This window comes from Phascolarctos cinereus, unplaced genomic scaffold (genome assembly GCF_003287225.1).
Source record: "Phascolarctos cinereus isolate Bilbo 61053 unplaced genomic scaffold, phaCin_HiC Scaffold_726;HRSCAF=1367, whole genome shotgun sequence".
Classification (NCBI taxonomy): Eukaryota; Metazoa; Chordata; class Mammalia; order Diprotodontia; family Phascolarctidae; genus Phascolarctos; species Phascolarctos cinereus.
In genome coordinates, this window is record NW_027556098.1 from 177,423,994 (window position 1) to 177,449,075 (window position 25,082).

At 42.5% G+C, this 25,082-nt stretch overlaps 1 protein-coding gene across 1 annotated transcript in view; it reads left to right on the top strand.

Annotated features, from left to right (window-relative positions):
• Positions 1–25,082, top strand: part of SORL1 (sortilin related receptor 1) — a 213,393-nt gene that overhangs the window by 50,724 nt on the left and 137,587 nt on the right. Inside the window, 5 exon segments of the mRNA XM_020984875.2 lie at positions 6,117–6,278; positions 7,682–7,749; positions 10,125–10,305; positions 19,653–19,754; positions 20,909–21,078. Coding sequence (XP_020840534.1) covers positions 6,117–6,278; positions 7,682–7,749; positions 10,125–10,305; positions 19,653–19,754; positions 20,909–21,078 — 683 coding nt within the window.

Genomic DNA, 25,082 nt, shown 5'->3' on the forward strand with positions numbered 1-25,082 from the left:
AACATTGAGGACCACCTTGATGAGAAAGAAGAAGAAATTAAATTTTTTCTAATATTAAAGGGCAGGGTGCAGGCTGAAGGGGTATATATGGAAACAATGGGAGGCCCATAGCTAATGCTATGATAATAATGATAATGGTAATTGATAATGATGGTGGTAATGATGAGGGGTTTATATGAAGGCTTCAGGTCTTTTTTAGTTCCAGCTGTCAGTACTTCTTCATTCTCCTGACTCCCTAAGTTACTTAGAAAGAAGCTCTAGCGCCCTCCTCCAGATTTCATGCTGTCTGTGAATGGGGAAAAAATAGATCTTTATTTCTACTTGTCTCTTACTAAAAGTTAGCATTTTCTTCAATTATGAAGAAAGGGAGCCATAGGATTCACTGGGGTCTAAGACTCAGAAAATGTTAAGAACCCCTGCTGTAGCAAGACAGAACTGCTCATGCTGTAAGACCCAACCTGATGAGTTTGAAAGGTCCTGGGCCCTTTTCTAGAGCACGTAGCCCTCACAGTACCACAGAGGTAACCCCTGTGGTTAGTTCTGTGTCTTATGCTGAAGTTACTCAGATTCATTTTAGATGACCAGATGGGGCAATCTCAGGTAAAATTGTGAAGTGTATGAATTGGCTTTTGGTGCCACCAAACATTTTCTTTCTTTCTTTTCTTTTTTTTGCTAGGCAGTGGGGTTAAGTGACTTGCCCAAGGTCACGTAGCTACTAAGTGTCAAGTGTCTGAGGCTGGATTTGAACTCAGGTTCTCCTGACTTCAGGGCAGGTGCTCTATCCACTGTACTACCTAGATGCACCCCCCAACCATTTTCTGTCCCAGTTTTTGAACCCTTGTGACATACCGTACTGTCTTCACTCCCCACCTACATTTTTCTTCCTTCTTTAAAACTTGTTCTAAGGAAAGAATTAGATAAGTTCATTTTCATAATGTAATGTGTGTAAATAGCTTATAAAGTCTAATGGGTTGTCCCCTCCAGAGGTTATTGTATTTTAACATGTGTCAAAACCTTAAGTCATAAGAGTGAACCCTTAATATAGAACTTTAGGCATTGTTAGCTAGGAGGGAGAACGACATTTTTTGGGGAAAGAAAGACTTTCCTGATGGTTCTGCAATCACAACTGGTGGTGAATAGCTGCTGAATAAGACCAACTATGCTAGGTATTCATTGAGTGTTTACCATGTGATCAGTTTTGGAAGAGGAAGGGAATAAGCATTTATATGTCACCTGCTGTATACTGGGCCTAGTGTTTTACAAATATTATCTCATTTGATCCTCACAACAGCCCTGCGAGGTAGGTGCTGTTATCATCTGCATTTTGCCTTTGAGGAAACTGAGGCAAACAGGTTAAGTGACTTGCTAGGGTCACACAGATACTGAGTGACTGAGACTGAATTTGAACTCAGGTCTTCCTGACTCATGGCCCATGTTCTATCCCCTGAGCCACCTAGCTGCCTCAGCTGGGTGGTGCAGCAGTTAGGAAATAGGATATTATATTAGGATAAAGAATACATGAAAAGTGTAAGCCATGTTCTCTGTCCTTGGGAAGTTATAGTTTAGTTGGAGAGACAAGACATATACACACAAAATCATTAAACGTCAATGGTACAGGGGTGAGAAAATGTTATAGGCCCCCCCCAGAATGTCATTGGAGGTTAAAGAAGGAGATCAGTGTGGCTAGAGGGATTCTTTATTGGAAGAAGTGGGACCAGCTGGAGTTTTGAGAATGGATAGGATTTGAAGAGGTGGGATGGAAATCAATCAATAAAGATTTATTAGGTAGCTAGGTGCTACAGTGAATGGAGTGTGAGCCTAGAGTCAGGAAAACCTGAGTTCAAATCCAGCCTCAGAAATTTACTAACTGTATGACCATTGGCATAACCTCTGTTCCCTTCAATTTCCTGATCTTTAAAATAGGAGTAATAACAGCCCCTATCTCCCAGGGTTGTTATGATGAGATAAAAATTGTAAAGGGCTTAACATAGCGCTGTGTGAATATTATTTATTTATTTCTTATTAAGCACTTACTTTGTGCCAGGAACTGTGCTAAGTATTAGAAAGGGGAATGTTCTGAGTAAAGTAAGGAGAATAGAGGACAGCATGAGCAAAGATGGGAGTCATATTGGGTGGTGCCTTTTTATAAGAGGATTGTGAGAGTTCTCCCTGAGTAGGAGAAGCCTGGAAAGAAGTAGGGTGAAATAAGATGACCTGACAAGCCATCTTAGAAATCTGGACTTTATCCTGAAGGAACTGGGGGGACAACTCACAGTTTTTAAGCAAGTGATTAGCATCGGGACACCCCCATGACCTTTTAAAGGACAGCCACGATAAAATGTGTAAGTATACAGATGGAAAAGAGATTGGAAGGAGGACACAAAGAACAAGTAAATATTTTTTGGTCAAAGTTAATATTTTTACCAAAACGTATATGTGGTTTGGAATTTAAAGTTGTGTTGAGAGTTTTATTTCTTGATTTGTTGCCTGATTATTTGTTGAGTTTTTGCTAGGTTTAGAATTTTAAAAAAAGTTATTTAGGAGAGGAATTGTAGGAAGATTAATCTTATGGCAGTGTGCAGAATGGTTTGCAGAAGAGATGATTGGAGAAGAGTTCTTAACTTTTTTTGTGTCCTGGACCCCATTGGTAGTCTTGTGAAGCCCATGAACCCCTTCTCAGAGTGATAGTTTTTTAAAAAATAATTGAAGGAAATGGTAAATTTCACTTGTGGAAATAATTTTCCCTATCCAAATTTGTGGGCCACCTGAAATTTATCCAGGGATGTCCATGGATCCCAAGTTAAGAATCCTTGGATTAGAGCTATTGCCATAATTCAAGCATGACCTGATGAGTTAGGAGCCTGGACCAACCCTGGTGAATTTAAAGGCATTAAACAGTATTGAAAAATCCTTTCTTCTGACACCCAGGTGACCTATGAAGGAGGGAGACTTGAGGGAGACACCTGCAGAAGTGAGGCCTTGGTGATTAATGGCCACTATTGTTGTAGTGTTTCCAGAATAGCAGCACCTCTTTTGCATCTTTCTCAGACTATTTCCTGAGATATTTTTATGCTAAATAATTGGAGGGGGGCTGCCTCATCTAAGCCAGACAATAATGGTTTTTGGTGGTGGTTAGTATATTGTATTAATACTGGGAGACAGGGGCAGCTAGTGGCACAGTGGATAGAGCACCTGCCCTGGAGTTAGGAGGACCTGAGTTCAGATCTGGTCTCAGACTAAACGCTTGACACTTAAAGCTGTGTGACCCTCGGCAAGTAACTTGACCCTGATTGCCTCACCAAAATAAATAAATAAATAAAGAATACTGGAAGGCAGTAGTTGAAAAAGTTGAAATTGAAAAAGCCCTAAACTTGCAATCAACAGTCAGTTAGTAAGCATTTATTAGGCACCTACTGTGTGCTAGGCACTGTACTAAGTGCAAATTCTAGTGCTGTTCTGTCTTGTCTGTGTGGCCTTGGACAAGTCCCATACCCTTCTTGGGTTTCAGCTTCCTCATTTGTAAAATTAAAAGGGATCAGACTAGATGATCCCCAGTGTTCCTTCTAAAGGGGAAATGGTTCCGTGTCTCCAGGGGCTCACATTCTAATGGGAGTTGACAACACACGTAGAGGGTTTCAGCTCCCTCAAGTTAGATGGAAAGACTTCATGGTCCTTAGGGGGCAATGGCAGTGGCAAAGCAGATGGTAATAGATTTTTAATGTTTTTTTCTTCCCCGCAGAAAACTGTTTTTTTCTGTTTCTGATTCTTGAGCCATTCAGCGGTGCCAAGGACTTTGGTGTTAAGAGCTTTGTTTTCTGTCTTTTATGTAGCTGTGGTTGTTGAGGAATTAGGGCTGTAGCACCTGCAGAATCAGTTGCAAGGTTTCATTTCCACAAGGGTTGGTTCCCAGAATGATGACTTCAAGGAGCTAGATGCAAAACTAAGAATTGGTCGTCTGGGGTCACTGACTTGCCTAAGGCTCTTGGGCTTACCTGTCCATTTGTGGCATCTGATTAGAAGTTGGTGTTGATGGTAGCCAGGAATATGGGCCATTTCTCCATAGGGCTTGTTTTCCGCAATGACATGGGCCAAGCTCAAAGCAGGGCAGATGGGTGGGGGATCTCTTCTGTTCCCAGAGCTCTTAGTTTCATAGACCTAGGCTTTCTCCATCTGGCCTTGAGGGAAGGTGGTGGTGGAGATGGTGGCATTGGTTTTACCCACCTGGCGCATGCTGCCTCCCATTGCTTCCCTAAGGAATCTTGGTACTTCAGTTAGGTTGGCTTGCCTAGTGGATCCTGTTGAGGGAAGTTGATCAGGAAGGTTTTCTTGCATTCAGTTTGTATGTTTTATTTCTGTGACCAGACTCATGGTAGAACTGGATCCTGCTGATTCTGACTTCTTAGTCCTCTGCTGAGCTTCCTGGTCAACCCTAGAACAGGCCCTTATTCTCCCTCCCCACAAAGGGCCTCTATAGGCAGGCAGTTGCTAGTCTGCCAAGCTATTGTTCAAACTCAGTCACCCTTGTACAGCTAAAATGAGGTGCGTCCTGTTCCCACAGGAGCCACTCCTCTAGATGCTACAGAGAAAAGTCTGCTGGCCTCAGAGGCGCTCCTTTTGCTATGGAAGTAGTCCAGCCTGCTTGTGCAAGGAGAAAAAGCCATTCTCACAGGGCGGGTGAAACTCCTGGGCAGGTGATGTTAAAGTTTGACCTGGGGCTCTTTTGAATGGTGCTGGTACTGGAATTCTTTTCCAGCCTGTCCCTTCCCTGCCCACTCCTAATTCAGCTTATCAGGTGTACAGGTAAATCATAACCTCATAGAATCAATGGATCACAGATTTAGAGCTAGAAGGGACTTCAGAGCCATTTGATCTAAAGCCCTTATTTACAGATGAAGAAACTAAGGCACAAAGGGGTTTCAGTACCTAAGGTCACTTGGTAGTAAATTTGCAGACCTAGGTCCTTTGACTCCAAATCCGTTGATCTTCCTACTATATGACTCTGATTTCCCAGTCTCTTGGCTGCTGTTGGCCTTTGAAAAGAATGAACCATTACCCACTATCCAAGTCACCTTCACTTTTGCTCTGAGAACAGTAATCAAATCAACATTACTTTACTCACCATCCCTGAGTCTTCCCAGACCAGAACTACCCACTCTGGTCATTACTCCCCTAAATATGTCGTTTTCCTTGATTAGAATGTAAGTTCCTTGAGGGCAAGGACTCTTTCGTTTTTTGTATTTGTATCTCCATCATTTAGTACACTGCCTGTCAATTGAAAGCTTAACAAATCATTTTTCTTTCATTCATTCATTCATTCATTCATTCATTCATTCATGGATGACAAAAAGTCTTCACCTCTTGGAGATGGTGGTCAACAATGAAAGATAAAAATTAGAAGAACATTCTGATGGAAGTCACAAAGATCATTAAAGTTTTGGTTAAATAGGACTAATATGTGGGATATACTAACCTGTCCTCTCTGTTGCCTAACTCAGTCATTTCTAGCCTGCCTTTCTTTTCCTTCCTTCCTTCCTTTCTTTCTCCCTCTTGAAAAAATTGGAATATTTTGTTTTTAACTTTACTTTTATTCGCTTTTTAAAAAATTGCTGTTATTTCCCAATGATTCTGCCCTCCCCCATAGAAAGAACACTGTCTTAGAACAAAGAAGCACAGTTAAACAAGACAAATGGGCACGTTGGCCATATCCAACAGTGTATGCGTCATTCTGCTCCTGTAGCCCACCACTTCTTTGCCAAGAGGTGGGAGACGTAATTGACAAGACATACTTGTCAGAAGGTGGGACATGCTTCACCATTTTTTCTTTGGAATTAAAGCTGTTCATTGTATCAGTCAGAGTTCTGAAATCTTTCAACATTGCTTTCCCTTATGATGTTGTCAATGTATGAATCATTCTCTTGATTCTGTATGTTTGCATCTCTTCACTGACATGCTTAGATGGTAAGAAGGCCCTCTTCTCCATGGATATGCAGGCCCCTCGTTCCTCCCTGGTTTTCATCTTCTCCTTAGTACTCTCACATTGTATAGCTACGGGGGTGGCTGGTTATTGCTAACTTTTTGTCATTGTGTGCCTCTGTCTTCTCTGTTTTCTGCTCTAGTACATCTTTGTGGATGCCTATGCCCAGTACCTCTGGATTACTTTTGACTTCTGCAGCACTGTTCAGGGTTTCTCCATCCCATTTCGGGCAGCTGACCTCCTTCTGCATACCAAGGCCCCCAACCTTCTCCTGGGCTTTGATAGATCTCACCCTAATAAGCAGGTAAGTGAACCTCCTTCCACTCACCCACTTGCTGCCTTGGGAGGGCCCTTAGTAGGCACAGGTAAAGGCTTCTTTACTTGCCTTCTTGTTGTTCTCTGTCTGTGTCCTTTCACTAATTCTTTTCCCTTTTCTAGGCTTGGCATTTGTAAGCACAATTTCATTTACTGTTGTTAAGCAAAAATACATCCCTTGGCAATTTCCTTCCTCCTTCTGGCCAAGGATCACTATCCTAGCACTTGGCAGCCTCTTGCTTTTTAACCTAGTGCTCTTCTAGACAGATATTTTGTTGTTGAGTGGGAGGAGGGGGTGTAAACTGAGGCCCTGGAATCCATTATGACAGAGAAAGCAGGAGCCTGGACTCTACAAGCTGCTTTTACATTTCTGGCCTTCTGTGGTATGTTTACCCAGAATTTATATTAGAATAACATCAACTGTTTACTCCTTTGGGAAAGCAAGGGGATCAATTTCAGGCCTGGAATTAAGTAGGTCAGGGATGTAGGCCTGGCATAAACCTGCCTGGGCCCTGGGTTGGCTTGGTAATGATTGTGCCAACTAAATGTGGGTCATTTTCTTTTTACTTGTAGCCTATTTAACAAAAAAATGCCTCCTACTTATTTTGGTAAGGTTTTAGGTCTCTCATAGGAAAGGCTTGGCATGGGTAGGAGGGAGAAGAAAAGGAGTGGACCAAGTATGGGGCTACATCAGTTTCCCAGAGTGGTTCAGGTATCTTTATTGTTGTTTCTGATCTTGTCTTCCAACGTCCTGTTGCCAGGGACACATAAAACAACCTTCGGAAAGGGCCTCCAGGTTGGGGCTTTTCAAGTTTAGGTGATTGGTTTATCCATAATCTCTCTGGCTAGGTCCAACAGGTCTATTTGTCATGTTTATGTTCCCCATGTATACTGATGATTCTATTGGAAGCTCTGTAGTTCTGTCCTTGACTAATGTTCACTCTTCTCCCTCACGCCCACCTTAGTCACCTAAAGTCGCTAAAGGTGTTCAGGGACGTTATTTCTGAGGGAGGAAAACCTAGGAGTAACTCCCTGACCATATTCTATCAGCTGAGATACAATCCTAGAGGAAATGTCCATTTCTGGAAAGCCAGAAGAGCATCATTCTTTGAGAAAAGGAAATGGACCCAATCATTTTTTCCTCCCAAAAACACGCATTTGAGATTTTGGTCACTGCAGAGAAGATAGGGTAGCAGATTTATCTGTTGTTCCCTGTCCTTAAATGCTTTTTGTGCACTCCTGTTGGCTCTAGTGATATGTGCCTGTTGTTATAGACTCTGGCGTTGTGTTCCCTAAGACTGGGTTTCACAGGAGGAGTTTGATGGTGATTTAGTTGTCTTTGGTCCAGAGTGCTTAGCCCTCTTTCATCACTTTCATGTTATTGATTTGCAGCTCTGGAAATCCGATGATTTTGGCCAGACCTGGGTCATGATTCAAGAACATGTGAAGTCATTTGCTTGGTAAGTTGTACCATCTTAAGAGGTGGGATTAACGTTTAAATATCTTCTCTCCAATTTGATCCCCACTTTTAATGTAAACATGTTTGGCCCAGTTTGGGATTGAGAGTCATGGGAAAAAACCCCCCATCAAACCAAGTTCTACAGAATCTGAGTCAGAACTCCAAGTGGAATAGACTTAGCTTAATCTGAATGAGGACTGATTATGGGAGGGGATCAGATCTTTGGGATTTCTCAATCCATTAGGAAATCAGGAGGATATTGGATGCTTTCTGAAGACCATTTTTTAGAAGTGGTCTTTCAGAAATACCACATTTTGCTGTGTAAAAAACATTAAGCTTTGTCTCTTCTGATGTTTTCTATAAATATTTTAAGTTAGAATGTTAGAACAACCTTTGACATATTTGCCCAGAAGAGACTATAGAAATATAAGACATGATTTCTATTAGAGATGCATCTAAAACAGACTCTTAGGCAAGCAAGGTCTCTAAATATCTGAGAACAATTTTACCCTCTCCTTCCCCTACCTCCAGCCTCTCTCTTTTTCTCTCTCTCTCTCTCTCTCTCTGATACTGAGGAGCCTTATACTAATTTGCATAACCACCAACGGAAATACTCTAATCAGTACTTCTAATTGTGGAGGAGAGCAGATTGTACCAACACCCACGCACACATGTACAGGCGCACGCACGCATGCACACACACACACACACACACACACACACACACACACACACACACAATATCAGATAATGAAGAACCATTTTCATCCAGGTCTTATCTAAAATGCCAGTTTTCTTCCATTGCTCTAGTTAGGAATTTATTGAGGACTTGTTTGGATTACAGAACAGAAGTAGAAATGTCCCCAGTTGTAATGTCATTTTCTTTGTAAATTATGCCACCCTTGAAATGGAAACTCTAAAATGAGGCTTTAGGAGGGGTATTTTGAGGGAGTTTCACTGGGCTCTTCATTACTCAAAAGGCTGCTAATAAGCACCTATATGTTTTATGGAGCCATACAAAGAGAAAGATAAGCCCTTGTTCTTGGGGAATTTTTCTCACTGTTGTGTTTTCTTTCCAAGCCTTTTGGCTGCTTGTGCTTGGAGAAGATTGAGTCATTGGAATCATTAGATTGTATCGCCCCTTATTTTTGAAAGGTTACTAAGAAGAGGTGTCTTCCATAGACATTTCTTCATTTTACTCCCTTTTCCTGCCAGCCTTCATATTGCCCAGCTGTCGGTATGTGTTAGGAATTGAGTTAATGATTAGGATAAGTCCTGTGGTCAGTCATTTCTTTGTATTTGATGTGGGGTGGCAGGAATCCACATGCCATCTTTTGTGCCAACCCCAAACTACACACAGTGTACTCTTGTTGAACAAGAAAAACAAATCACTGGACAAAGAATCAGAAGACTGAGGCGCCCTAGTTGTAGCTCTTGTCAGTAACTAACACTGGGATTTGCATTTCTCTGGGCTTTGGCTTCTTCATCTGTCAAATGAGGGTGTTGGCCAAAATGATGGGAGAAGAATCAGACTTGTTCTGCTTGGGCCAGAGGGCTGGAATCAGGAGCCAGGAGTGGACTTTGTGGAGAGGAGGTTGTAGGCCTCACATGAAGGAATGCATTTGAACAGCTGGAGTTTCCCCAAAGCTCAGTAGGCTGTGGGAGCGAAGAGCGGTCTGCTAGCAAAGGCTGGATGACCACTTGTCATGCATGCAGTCCAGGGGAAATCTGTGGAGGTTTGGGTTGGAATGGATGCACTCTGAGGTGTCTTCTGCTCCTGAGATTCTGTGATTCTGTTATCTCTAAAATTAAATAATGTTAAAATTGAAAAGTATTCTTACCTCAGAAATCTACAAAGTGAGGTCATTTTTATACTTAGCCCTTAGGACAGTATCTCCCTTGTAGTAGGTGCTTAATAAAGGCTGATTTCCTTCCTTCTATTTGGGCAGGTATTTTCTGAGTACCTACTGTGCTAGTACAGCACTGTGCTGGGCATTCTGGGGGAGATGATGATTAGTATAATAATATATATATATATAATAATAACTAGTATTTATATATCACTTTAAGGTTTATAAGGCTCTTTTATAAATATCTCATTTTATCCTTACAGCAGTCTGAGAGATAGGTACTATTATTATTCCATTTTACAGATGGAAAACTTGAGGAATAAAGGTAAAATGATTTGCCCAGGGTCACATAGCTAGTAACTGTCTGATGCAGGATCTGAACTAGGTCTTCCCAACTCCAGGGCCAGGGCTCAATCTACTATGCCACCTATGATCCTATGACTTGCTGAGAAAGTCAGTGAGATGCCTAAAATGAAGGCGTCCTGTGTGTGTGAGTATAACAGTAATCGTTTTTTCCTTTCCACAGGGGAATTGATCCATATGACAAACCCAATACCATCTACATTGAACGGCATGAACCCACAGGCTTCTCCACTGTCTTTCAAAGTACAGACTTCTTCCAGTCCAGGGAAAACCAGGAAGTGATCTTGGAGGAAGTCAGAGACTTTCAGCTCCGTGACAAGTACCTATTTGCCACAAAGGTGGTGGTAAGTGGGAAGGGGGCGACTGAAGCTTAAAGCCAATTACAAAAAATGAGCTTAGTTGAAGCAGGAAGGACTTTACCGAGACATGGTGATGGTTGTCTTGCCTGTAGAGGTTGTTGGATCCTGAGACTCATTTCCAAAGGATTATTTGGAGTCTTTGTTCATGGAAAGATTTAGGAAAAAAGATGGCTCCAGCAGGCTTGAATGTTGTCTTGCTGGGGCTGGAGAAACCTCTCAAAGTGTCTTTCAGAGCATGGCATTTCATTGAATTTCCTTCTGACCTTATGACAGCTTTACAAACATAAATTCTCATGAGCAGCTAAGAAAAAAGTGATGTAGAGCATTGGGGGAAAAAAAAAGACTAGGCTTGGAGGCAGCAGAGATCTAGGTTTGAATCCTGGTTCTGACAGCAGCTATATGACACTGGGATTTTCTCCTCATCTCTAAAATGAGGATAGTGGGGAATAGAGAAGGGAATAAACATTTACATAGCACCTATATAGCACTCCGTGCCAGGCACTGTGCCAAGTACTTTTTATAGCTATTATCTCATTTGGCTCTCACAACAACCCTGAGAGGTAGGTGCTGTTATTATCCCCATGTTACAGCTGAGGAAACTGAAGCAAAAAAAAAATGACTTGTCCAGAGTCACATAGCTAGTAAGTGTCTGAGGCTGTGATTTGAACTCAGGTCTTCCTGGCTCTAGGACCAGTGCTCTATCCACTTCATCACCAGCTTCCTGTACAATAAAACCTGCTTTATAGGATTGTTGTGAAGAAAATGCTTTGAGAATTTAATAGAGCCCATAAAGGTGAGTTTTTATCTGTTGGTTTGACTGTTATTTCCTTGATGTTCATCAAGTAGATTTCTTCAAAGCTCCAGAAATATGCTAATTGGCTTAGTTGAGTGAATATATAGACATTAGTGTAGACACTATTCAGTGGGAGTTAGTGCCTTAAGTAAAACATCCCAGGATTTAAGCTTCTAGCTTCTGTGCCAGTAAGTGGAGGGACTCTTACCTCTCCTTGCCCTTTGTTTGATCCCCTGTAGCCAGAAGTCACAGTAGAAGACTTGCTTATTCAATACCTGTGACTGGTTATTAACCATAATATAGTTTATATCAGTTTTATTTCTTATCAGATCATTAAATCATGTGCCAGTCCCCATGCCAGGCACTGAACCTAGAAGTACCAAGAATGAAACAATATTCACACTATTGCTATTCTAATGGAGGAGGCAATCCATACATATAAAAATATGTGCTGCATAAATACAAAGTTGTCTTTACAAAGTGGTTAGATCCAAGGTAGTTTGGGAGGGAGGGCAGTAGGAGTTGGGGATATGAGAACAAGCTTCATGCAGAAGATGGTGTTTGATTTTCATCTTAAAGGAAGGAAGAGACTATTACAAGGTAGAGGTGAGGAGAGCATGAAATCCAGGTATAGGGGATAGTCGCTGAAAAGGTACACTGCTGGCAGATGGAGTGTCATGAGTGAAGAGCAGAGAGAAGACCAGTTTGGCTGGCTTGCAATGTGGAAGGGGAAGTAATGCTCTCTGAGTCTGGAAAGGTAGGTTGGGGTGAGGTGATGAAGGACTTTAAAATCTAAACAGAGGGGTTTACGTTTTATCCTAAATATGAAGTCACTGGAGGGGAGTCACATGGTTGGATCTGTCCTGAAGGAACATTACTTTGGCAGCAGTGTGTGGGACAGGCTGGAGTGGTGAAAGACTTGAGGCTGGAGACAGATTAGAAGACTGTAGTAATCATGTAGGTGAGAGGTGACACGGACCTGACCTTGGGTGGTAGCTGTGTGAGTAGAGAGAAAGAACTGGCTATTATTGTTATCCTGCTGACTGATTAGATATTAGATTAGAGGGGGAGAGTGAAGAATCCAGGATAATGATGAGCTTATGAACGGAGGAGACTGGAGGAAGGATGGAGGAAGGATCTTCAAAAGAAACAAGGAAATTTAAAAGAAGGGAAGTTTCAAAGGAAAAGAGAATGAATTTAGTTGTAGTCATGTAGAGCTTGAGATATCTCTAGGATATCCAGTTTGAAATGTCCAGTAGAGAATTGGTGATACCATGATGGCAGCTTAGGTGAGAGATTTGTATATAGCACATACCTCTCTCTCTCTCTCTCTCTCTCTCTCTCTCTCTCTGTCTCACATACACACACACACACACACACAAATATGGACACATAGATACACATATTGATATATGCATATATGTGCACCTACATGTATGTATAGATACAAGTATATTATATAAGTGCATATTTATGAGTATATACACATAGGTGTATATGTGTACATGCACATATGCATACTTATATCTGTGAGTCATCTGTATAGAAATGAGAATTAGACCTAAACCCACAAGGGCTGATGAAGATACCAAGAAAATATATAGAGGGAAAAGAAATCTATCTCTCTATCTATCTTTATATCGGTCATCTACATCTTTATATATCATTTATATCTGTATATAGAGAGAATTTATTAAGCATTTACTACAGCCAAGCACTGTGCTAATTGTTGGAGATGCAAATACAAGCAAACAAAATAGCCCCTGCCCTCAGGGAGCTTATATTCTAATGGGACTCAGGAGCTTACATTTAATGGGAAGACAAGACATATAAGGAAGTTGGAAAGTGGTGGGGAAGAAGAGAGAGTGGAGGAGGGGGTACCCCTTTGAAGAGTAGAGTACAGGACCAAACCTTGGGGGATACACACAGTTATGGAGTATCATACAGATGACAAGGCAGCAAAGGAGACTAAGGAATAGTCAGATAGGCAGGAGGAGATCCGAGAGAGAGCAGCATAATGAAAACCCAGAAAGGAGAGAGCATCCAGTAGGAGAGGGTGGTTGGTAGTATCAAACGCAGCAGATAGGTAGAGGACGTGGACTGAGAAAGGACCATCAGATTTACTCTCATTGGTAACTTTGGAGAGAACAGTTTCAGTTAAGTGATGAGGTCAGAAGCCAAACTGCAGAGAGTTACGGAATGAGTGAAATTGAGTGTGACTGGGGAAAAGGAGGAAGAAGAAGAGGAACCAAGCCTAGACGGTTTTTTCCAGGAGTTTGAGAAAGGGAAGAAAGATAGAGGATGGTAGTTTGTGAAGATTATAGGATCTCTTTTTTAAGAAAAGGAGAGACATGTTTGAAGGAAGCAGGGAGGGAACCAATAAGGGGGTAGAGAGGGAGAGAGACAGAGAGGAGAGAAAGGGGGAGGGAGAGAGAGAGAAGAGGGAGGGAGAGAGTGAGAGAGAGACAGAGAGACATGGAGACTGACTCTGAATGCGGTTTGCTGAAGGAGATGAGATCTAGTATACATACAGAGGATTTGACCTTGGCAAGAAGGGCCACCTACCTCTTGGTCATAGACTGGATAACAAGAGAGAGGGAATTGATGTCCGGGATTTTGACGTGAGGTGGATGAGAGATTGAGGTCTCTCAGGTCAGATGGCCTGTTGTAGGAGTCGGAAGACAAACAAACAGGACCCTCCAGAGCTGCATGGCTTGTCTTCCTGGGGCCTTGGCAGCTTCTCTCTTTGCTCTCTGTTTGGGGCCTTTCCTCCCATTGACTGCAATTAGGGACAGAGTATGTTAGTAACCTCTAAATGGTTAATCTGCTTCCTGACACAGTTAACAGGGTAGCAGTTGAAGTCAGTCATAGTTTACATAGCTAGGCTTTTATTTATTTATATGACTGGTAGCAAGCGAGAAAGAACCAAGCAACCTTGTGGTTTTGGAAGCCCAGATAAGGGAGAAGGCTTTTTCATTTTTTCCCCCCAAGACAAGGAGGAAACCGTAGTGGTGAAGTAGATATGGGGGTTGGCCAGAAGAAAGAGGGGCTCCTGTTTTCTGCTTTTCACAGGATTTTTGAAAAGTGTCTGCTCTTGGAAACTTGTGTAGTAGCCAGACCATTTGCATTGGCCTCAGCCGTGTTTTCCTAACCTCCCTCTCCCCCTCCCTCTGCCTCCTGCCATGGACATGCCCTCTGTCTCCTGTTCTGTCACCAGTCTCAGAAGAAATGGATGCACCTACAGCAGAGAGACTCACAAAGATCCCTATTAGGGTCAGGGAAGTACCATTTTATTGATGAGAATGGCAGGTGGTGAGCAGGCATACTGAGATTTGCCACATGCATTTATATGTTGTGAAACAAAATAGAGGGAGAGATGAGCCTGTGGTTTTATGGGGATTGGGAACTCCCAGGTGAGGAAGCCTCTTCCCACTAATGCAGATTATTAGTACCTTCTTTGCGATTTGTAATCTTGGAGAGTTGTTTAGAGCAGTGAAAGGTGCAGTGATTTCCCTAAGGAAATCCTTCTCCAGCCAATATGTATCAGGGGCAGGATTTGAACCCAGGTTTTTGAGGCTGGCTCTCTAGCCTTGCTACTTCTTTTTGGGGCACAAAGAACCAGGAAATGCTGAGTGGTAAACCTTTTAATGCTCATAGTTCATCTTGGTTTTCTTTAAGACAACAAATTTTTCATGACTTTTCATTTCTAAGGAATGTTGAGTGAGGTTCCTTGTCTCCCCAAATTTGCCCCACCTTTCCAAAGGACAGCTTGTTTGGATTTTTTTCCCTTAACTGTATATTTTTCCCCTGATCCCAAATCTGATCCTATTTAAAGCTTGTGGCAAAGAGCCTTGGACTTGGAATCAGGAGATTTAGGCTCATATCTAAGCTTTGATACTCACAGCTGTTTGAATATGATCAAGTCATTTTTCAACCTTTCTGACCTTCAGTTTCCTCATCTGTAAAATGGGAATAATAATCGTTGCACTATCTACTGCACATCCACTTATTATGAAGAAAGCACTTTGTATAAATGTGAGGGATTATTATTTCTCTCTCTATTTTTCAAGTCACACAATTGATTGCAAAGCCATTTAGAAATAGTTTTGGGTTACTTATGCCACTTTCTTCCTTCCATCAGCATGAATAATCATGATTTGTCGCAAGACTTCTTCGTGTGGTACGAGTAATAATCCTTTTTTCAGCTGCTTCTGTACCTAAGCTGAGTTTCTAGAGATAACCCATGCAGCATCTCTAGGCAGCTCTGTTGGCTTATTAGTCCTTTGGTGTTAGATGATGTACTCATATACCTTTTGATTTTTAGACCAGATTAATTTCAGTCCCATGTGCTCTGCTGCAGAGTTCACTCCCCTCTGTGGAAGCTGTACAAAAATGGCAGTCCCCTCTTGGCATCTTTGAATGTTTATTTTCCTAGCTCCTCATATCCCCCTTTCCACCAGTCCTGAGCTCTTATTTTAGTGTGGGGAAAAAACGAACTCCAAAACAAAGTAAAATCCCAAGCCTTGTATCCAGCACTAGATCTGTGATTTCATTAGTATAGGGAATTCCCAGATGAGGAAACTCCTTCATATTCTCTGCAACATCTAGTCCTAGAGAGTTACCTAGAACACAGAGAGGTTAAGGGGCTTGCCTAGGGTCACAAAGCCGGTTTGCATCAAAGGCAAGAGTTGAACCCAGGTCTTCCTGGATCAGAGACCAGTTCTGTCTTCTGCTCTATCAGTCTAAAGACTGGTTTTCCTAAAGGGATGTGTTTAGTGGAGGTTAGGGAGAAAAGAAACCCACTGAAGTTAAGCCTTCAGTTTCTCTCCCTCCCTTGCTCTTTCTTCACTGTCTACAAATATGCCCATCTCCCCTCCTCTGGGTTTTTTTTCCAGTGCTTTCAAGAGTCTGAGATTGCATCAATGTGAGTGTTCCCTCCCTAGGTACAGATTGTAACCCGTTTGCAAATTAGTAGGCAGTATTGGAGGGCTGATCCAACTTCAGAATTCATTATTTTGATCCTATCCTTTGGATGAACCTCTTCACATTCATCTGGGCTGTTCCTTGGATGACAGACTTAGAGTCCGTCACCAGACCTGTTCTCTAAGCCATCTTGGTACTATAGGGCATGCTAGGCATAGCTGGTGAGGACCAAGGTTCCTTTAAAAATATTTTAAAATCCCAAACCTGCTACCCTCTATTATACAATTCCCATCGCTCAATTTCATTTCACTTCTAGACTTATGGAATTGATTAGTCTTGAAATCTCTATGCACTGTCTTCACTTCCTTATCATTCATTCCAAAACCCTCTGTAATCTAGCTTCCATTTCCACCACTAGAAACCTTCTGATTGCCAAGTCAAATGGCTCTTTCTTAGTTTTCTTCTTCCTTGATTCTTCTATGGCATTTAGTACTGTTGACCACTCCCTCCTCTTGGATACTTTCTTTTCCATTGACTTCTATGACACGTTCTCCTGGTTGTCTCTGCCTTGCTGAGTACTCCTGGTTCACACAGTGTCAGAGCTGTGACCTCAGTGACCATCCAGTCCAATGTATACCTGAAAAAATTTCATCTGCGATGTGCCTCAAACTAATGGCCATCCAGCCTTTATTTTAAAGACCTTTAAAAATGGAGAACTCTCTACTTCCCAAGGCAGCTCATTCATTCCACTTTTAGAATTCTACATCTGCTCTGTTCATAGCTCGAATTATTGAGACGTTTTTTGTTTACATGAAACTAATTTTGCTTTTATGTTATTTCCACCCATCATTCCTCATTTTGCTCTCTTGGGCCAAACTGAACTAATCTAACCCCTCTCCTAGGTGATAGTCCTTTAAACATTTGAAGACAGCAATCACCTGATCTTTCTAGGGCATAAACTTGAGGTCTTTTACCAAGGTGGATGCCCTCCAGTTTTTTTTTCCTTACATATTATCAAGTGAATCGACATTCTGTCTCAATCAACAAGTATTTCTTAAGCAACTACTTGCGCCAAGCACTGGGGATAGAAGTACAAAGAATAAGGTGATCCCTGCTTGTAGTGAGCTTACATTCTAATGGGGGAAGAAGACATCAAGTATACATAAAAATATATAAAGCCCAAATGTGAATTTTATATATACACATTACTTAAATAGAGGTAACCTGGTGGGAAAGGCACTGGCAGCTGAGGTGATCTGTAAAGACTTCCTTCAGGCAGAAGGAGGTGCTTGATCTGCATTTTAAAGGAAGAGAGGGATTCTGTGGGGTGGAGGTGATGAGGGAGTGCTTTCTAGGCCTTAGGAACAGCCAGTTCAGAGCTTGGAGATATAAGATGGAAGTCTTGTCTGAGACTCTGAGAGAAGGCCAGCTTGGCTGGATCACCTCGTGCTGGAGGGAGATGCTGGAAAGACAGATTGAGGTCAAATTGTGTAGGGCTTTAAAAGTGAAACAGAGGAATTTATATTTTATTCTGGAGCCAATAGGAAGCCACTAGAGTTGGTGGAATAGGGAGTCACATGGTTGGATCTGCACTAAAGGAAAATTACTTTGGCAGCACTGTGTGGGATGGATTTGAATGGGGAGAGTTTTGAGGCAAGGAGACCAATCATCGGGCTGTTGCAATGATCTAGGTGAGAGGTGATGAGGGACTGAACTAAGGTGGTACCTGTGTGAGTAGGGGTCAGATTGTAAGAGTTGTTATGAAGGGAAAACCCACAAGATTTGGCAGCTGATTGGATTAGATATGTAGGATCCAGGATGATGCTGAGATTCTGGAACTAGGAGACCTTAAAGCACTATATAAATGCTAATTCCTCTTTTTCTTCTTCCTTCTCTTATTCTTCATCTTCCCCTTCTTCTTTGTTATTATCATCACTAAATCTTCTTTTCTGAATCATCTTCCTCATTTTTTCCCCTTAATGTAGACACTTGAAAGACTGTTTTTGACCTGCTTCTCTTTGCATACTACCATTTTCCCAGTTATCCATTCTCATAACCTTTGGGTAATTTCTGATTGTTTGCTTTCTTTTGAGTTCCACATCCAATGATTTTGAGAAATGAATTCTTTCTAAGCTCTCTTCATGATAGAAGGTAGTAGGAGGAATACCCTCAGTTGGACCCTCAGTGCTGCATGACAGTCCTTCTCCTCTCTTCTTTTTGTGGCTTTTTGTCTCATCCCCCACAGTGACTCTTTGAAATCTTGCCCTCTCTTTTTCAAACTCTCAGTTGAACCTGACCCATCACACTTAACAGTAAACGGCTTAACCTCCTACTTCACTTGAGAAGATTGAGACCAGAGGAATTTTATATATTATCTTAGAGCAATAATGGAGTCACTAGAGTTTATGGATTAGGGGAGTGACAGAGTCAGCCCTATACGTAAGGAAATACCACTTTAGCAGCTATGTGGAGGATGGATTGGAATGGAATGAAGAAAGACTTGAGGCAGGGAGGATAATTAGGAAGTGGTTGTATCAGCTGTTGGAGTAATCCAGATTAGAGGTGATAAGAAGGTGAACTAAGGTGATGGCTGTATGAACCAGTCGTTAGAGCAGGAAGGAGGCAAGTGATGTTGTAGAGGCAGAAATGACAGGGTTTGACCACTGATTGGATATTTGGGGTGAGGGAGAGTGAGGAGTAGAGAATGACAGTGAGGTTGTAAACCAGGAAGATTGGGAAGATGATGGTGTCCTTAATAGAAATGTGGAAGTTTGGAAGGGGGTGAGTTCTATTTTGGTCACACTGCAGTTGAGATGTCTGTGGGACAGTGTCTGTGGAATAGTTTGAAATCTCCAGTAAGAAAGTCAGCAGACATCTCTGTTTGTCAATGTAATAATATCTCGTTTTATCCTCACAATAACCCCGGGAGGTCGGTGCTATTATTTTAACTGTTTTACACATGGGGAAATTAAGGCAGACAGAAGTTAAGTGACGTGACTGGGAACACACATTGAGTGTCTGAGGTAGAATCTGAGCTCAGATCTTTGACTTCAGGATTTGACAGTGCTAAGTGTACATTCATTTCCATCACTGTGTGAGATGTACATGTGTGAATGACTGCTTTCTGGAGTAAGATAAAATTTTTAATTTGTCTAATCTGCAATCCTTTCTCATGTGTTATTAATGTTAGTTATTGAAAAGAGACACTACAATTCCATTTGATGATAAATTACTAAGATACTCAGATGTACCTGAGAGCTCAGCAATATAGGTACCCCTTTAGTGATGCAGGTCACTACCTATCTATGCCTGCTCATTTTATGTGACTCTGGTCTGTATCTTCCTCTCAGTCTGCTCAGGGTCTACCTTGTGGTTTTCTGGCATCCTGATCGTACAAATGGCAAACACAGGCTGTTCATCAAATCAAAGATGGCCAAAGAAAAATTGTATCCCCCTCGTGTGCTTTCATGTATGAAATCATGGGCACCACCGTCCTCCCTTTATTGTAAACCTGCTACCTAAGGAAATAAAGAATTAGAATGGTTTTCCCTCTCACTGTTTGCGAGAGTGGCTCTGAGCTGATGTAATTCATTGAAGTTCTCTCTCTCCCTGGCAGCATCTCTTGGGCAGTCAGCAGCAGTCTTCCGTCCAGCTCTGGGTCTCTTTTGGCCGAAAGCCCATGCGAGCCGCCCAGTTTGTCACCAGGCATCCCATTAATGTGAGTGGAATTGGCTTGCCCAGGGAGAGGGAGGGTCTGCCCACTCAGCCGCTCCTGTCATGCTTGCTGTGGTTAGAGGAGAGGTTGGCCATGCCCAGGGATGTCTCTTGTGGTTGGAGATGTCAGGGGGAGGCTCTGGGCACTGCTGTTCGGGGTGTTTGTTATTTCTCTGGGGTAATTTGCCTGTTTTCATTGTTTGAGCTGGATTTGACCTGGCATCTTTATTGCCTCAAGTAGGAGAAGGTTGGGCCGGGCATGTAGTGCTGCGGAGTCAATCAGCCATTGTCAAGGGATAAGAAGTCAGGCCAAATACACACACATCTTTGAAAAGCCTGCCTCACGCCCAGCTTTAGGTTTTCAGCCATGATCCTGGTCCTTGAGGGAACTGCTGGTACAGTCGAGGACACAAAAACAGATATACAAATGGTCAGCTGGTGATCCAAGAGAGCTTCTGATTGAGGGACCAAATGCATGATGCAAACTATAAGTCCTGCTAAGCTGAGGAAAGGGCTCTTGGAGGCAGTAGCCTTGGATGTGGGCCTTGAAATATAGGTGGGGGGCTAACAGAAGAGTGGGAAGATGCAGGGGGTGTATTCCAGGCCAGGGGAGTTTGGCTCTAGCACCTTTTAATCTAGCAGGGTTCGTCTGTATCCGACTCCTTAGGAGTTAGGATTTAGGAGTAAATTACGTGGTTTACAGATTATCTAAGACTCCTCCCTGACCTGCTTCCTTATTGTGTGGAGACTACTAGTACCTGCCCTCCCCACCAAAAAAAAGGGAGTGACCTGAAATTCAGATTAGTAATATATTTTTGTTCCTTGACAGCTATTTTGGTAAGATTGTATGTGGGGAAAAAGAGAGAAAGCAAGAGAAAAGGAGGTTTTGGGGAGATAGCCTGTGGACTCACCCACCTGGAGGCTGGTGCAAGCCATGTTGCAAGCATGGCTGGCCTTGGTTTCTCATCCCCTTTCCTGCCTAGTCCCAGCAGGACCAGGGGATAGAAACAATGGAACAAGCTTCTTTGCCAGAGCTGGGGAGATCTGTGTGCTTGCCTCTGGCCACTGCCACCTACATAGCTCTTGGAAGATCCTTTCTGGTCCAGTTTTGGGGCAAGCAGACTTTTCCTCACCTGTTTCTCCACTCTGTTCCCAAAGGAATATTACATTGCGGATGCCTCAGAAGACCAGGTGTTTGTGTGTGTCAGTCACAGCAACAACCGCACCAACTTGTACATCTCTGAGGCAGAGGGGCTGAAGTTCTCCTTGTCCTTGGAGAATGTCCTGTACTACAGTCCTGGAGGAGCAGGCAGTGACACCTTGGTGAGGTAAGATGACAGCCACACCTTCTTTCCCTCCCTACTCCTAACCTCTCTCTCTCTCTCTCTCTCTCTCTCTCTCTCTGTCTGTCTCTCTCTCTCTCTCTCTCTGTCTCCACCCCAGACTCCTGGGCCAAGAAATCTATTTGAGGTTTAGGGTTATGTCAACATAGGCAGACATATTAACATGGTAGTGGATTCTTTGAAGTCACTTAGTTGTTTTGTTTTGTTTTTTGGGGTCTGTATAGCTAGAGGTGGGGTGGCAGACACGGCAAATCAGTATTGTTGGTATGACTTGCTTACAGGTAGCTTGGATTAAATTAAAGCCTCTTTATTTCTTCTCCACATTAAAAATTTTGGGAGGGAGGGAATCAGGTGGAGTCCAGATTTGTGGTTTTACTGGCTTGGGGTTGCTCCCTGTGTAGACAACAGCCAAACAGCATTGCAGAGCAGCAGCTTGTTTTCAGTTTTATAGTCTGAGGGAATCTCTGAATCCCTAGTTTCCCCTAGTTTCCTTCAAGATTCAGGTCAAGTACCATTTTCTGTGATAGTTTTTCCACTTCAGACCCTCCCCCTCAGACATCCTGGCACGCCCCTCCCAATTATCTAGTATCTGCTTTGTATCATTAATAGAAACATAACCTCATTAAAATCAGGGAGTGTTTTACTTCTGTCTGGCACACAGTGCTGCATTGGTAATTAATAAATGCTTATCGATTGGTTGGTCGATCAGTTGAGAAAGTTGCCTGAAATAGTGAGTTAAATGACTTGCCCTTGGTCACATAGCTGAGGGTGTATTAGAAGTAGAACTTTAACTCAGTCATCCTGCTTCTAAACACAACTCCATCCATTGTCTTTTATTTAATTAGAGTAACTAATAAATATTAGTAAGCCTTCCTTGGCCCTCCTCTCAATAATAACCTCTTTTGGACCTCCTGTAGTATATTGTTTTAAATTTTCATTCTCTCTCTTTTGCTCTCTCTCTCCTTCCTTCCTTCCTTCCTTCCTCCATTCCTTCCTTCCTCTCTCTCTTTCATTTTATTTTTCTAATGCACTTATTATTATGTATTCTAATTACTCGTGCTTTCCATGAGACTAAACTCCAAGAAGGCTATGTATGACCAGTGTTTTATCTAAATCTACTTCTTTTTCGGTGGCTAGAACAATTCTTTGTATACTACAGGCATTACAAAAGTGTTGACTGAATTGAATTTTATTCAGTATGCCTTTTCTGTGCGGGAGAAGCTTGGACTACCTGGTTTATACTTATTATTATATATTATTATTATCATAAGCTTATTATCCTCATGCAGACCACCAATAGACTGCTCTGGCTGGCCATAGTCTTTATCCTTTTTTGCCATGAGGTTTATGGCTTCTTTGCCAGTCTTCCTGAAAATAACCTGAGTAACTGGAAGGCTCATAGTGTTTTCAATGAAAACAGGAAGTTTGTAGGAGGAGAGGGTTTGGGCTTTCCTCACCTCTGAAGTGATGGGGACCTCTTCCTCTCCTTCTCTCCATCTCCTTTCTCTGCCTTCCCCTTTCTACCCTTCCCTTCTTGTCCTATTAGGGAGTATAAGCTGGATAATGATCTAAGGAAGGATGCTAAGAAGAAGTAGTCAGACCTGAAGGAGGAGAACCAGCAGACAGCAAAGTCATGGAAATAAGAGAATAGCTAGGAAATAGGGGTGGTTGGACAGTGTCACAGGCTGCCAAGGATTCAGAGATGAGTTCTGTATAAAAATGTGGAGTTTAGTAATCAAATGATCATTGGTGATCTTGGAACAAACAACTTCAGTTGAGTGGTAGCATTACAAGTCAGATCTTGAGATGAGACATGAATATAGGGCTTTGGCTGTGAGAGGGAGGAGCTATGTAGGAAATTTCTTGAGGGAAAGCAGGTGGTACAGAAAAGAGGACTGGATTTGGAATTAGAGGCTTGGGCACCAAACTGACATCTGTCTTTTAATGTTTGTGTGGCCTTAGGCAGGTCACTTAACATTTGGATCTTAGTTTTCCTGTCTGTAAAATAAGTGTGTTTGAATCTTAGTTTTCCTGTCTGTAAAATGAGTGTGTGATTAGATCTAATGAGACCTTAAATTAAGGTCTTTTCTAACTAGTCTCTGTAATCCTGTAAGGGTCAGGTGATGATCTTTTAAGGACTTGGGGAGGGGCAGGTGGGAGGAGTGAGCCTTGGGCATCTGTCACCTCTCTGAGTTTCAGTTTCCTCATTTGTAAAATGGTGCTAATAATGCCTGTAGTATTTATGTTAGAGGTTTGCTTTGGGAGCTCCAATGAGAGGACATATTTAAAGTACCTTGCAAACTCTAATGCACCAGACATCACTCGTGACATAGATAGAAGATAGGGTTGGGCTTGGAGCCAGGAAGGTGTGGGTTCAAATCCTTCCTCTGTCTGACCCTTGCTAGCTATAGGACCCTGGGTAAACTATGTAGCTGCTTCAGGCACCACTCTAGGACTTATCTGTGGACTCACAGAAGGGCTTCTGTCAGTGGAAGTAGTCGTCTGAGAGTTTTCATGCTGACGGAATCAAAGAGCCTTGGTGTATGCACATATTAATGTCAGTTATTATTCCTTCTTCTCCTCCTCTTCCTCCTCCTTGAAGCAGCAGGAAAAGACAAAAGATAAGAAAAAGAGAATGTTGAGGAAACTGAGGCCCAGCGAAGTTGGGTGCCTTGTTCAAGATCACACAGCTAATCAGTAGCAGAACTAAATCAGAACCTTGAGCTCCTGTTTCTCAGTCCAGTGCTTTTCCACTCCTGCCTTGCTGCTGTTACAAAGCAGCCTGTCCCATTAGTCCTTCTGACTTTCTCACAATCTGTTTTCTCTTAAGGCTTGGTCTATTCTGATTGGCCCATTTGAGTGGCCCTGTATTGTCTGATTTAAAAAATTCTAGTTAGAAGGTGAACTGGCAAGTCATAGAGATATCTTCTGTTAGAGTAGAAAGGGCACTGGTTTTGGAAGTCAGAGGAATTAGGTTAGAGGTTTCCTTCTGGTTCTGGGCTCCAGCCTCTCTTTCTAGGCTGATGACGTTACTCCTTGCTCAACCGTTCTGTCGTTCGGTGACACTCCTGGTCTACAAAATTCCATCTTCTGACTCACCGTCTTCCATACCTGGAATCCTCTCCCCTCCTTGCTTTTCCCTCTTGAGATCCGTAGCTTCCTTCAGGGGCTTAGCCATAAGAGGCCTTTCTGATTGTTCCAATTGTTAGTATTCCCACCTCCTCAAATTACTGTGTATTTATGTTGCATTTACCTGTTTGAAGTGGATGCCAAAGGATCCTGAGCTCAGTGGGAGGACAGAGTTTCATAGCTTGTCATTGGGAACATCACTGCTTTAACTTATTCTTTAAAAATCTGAGTAAAGGACTTTTCAGTAATGCAACAAAGGTAGACACCTGCTGAACGCTGTGCTTGTGGTTAGCAGCATTTGGAGATTGAGGTGTTGGAAGAACAGCTGTCCTGAGGAATCATGAGGCCCCCATGATGATGCGTGGATGAATTGTTAAGAAGATGGAAGGCTGGCTGTGCTTGGCTGTTGACAGCTAGCCGGGGCTGGATCCTGCAGTCAGTGCATCTGAGGGCAGCCTGCAGGGCAGTGAGCTGCATAACAACTACCTTTGTTGAGAGGCAGGCTGGGAAGCCGTAAGGAGAGTGGTGCAGACAAGGGCAGACCAGGGATGAAATGGAAAAATAACCTCTCACACTGCTTGTAGGATGAAGTTAGGGATTTTGCAGAAGGAAGGGGAGGAGGCAAAGAGAAGAGAGATGGAAAGATGGTTTGGGAGAAAAGTGGAAAGTTATGAGGTGTGGGAAGAAGACATGTTTGTGTTTGGAAAGGAAAAATAGACAGCTTAGGGAATCTGACCTGGGGAAAAGAGCAGGGCTTGTTTTCATTAGGGGAGCTCAGACCTCCCTAACATTTGAAACAAGCTATTAAACTTGAGGTAAATCGATTGATAATAATAGAATTAAAAAAACAACAGGTTGAG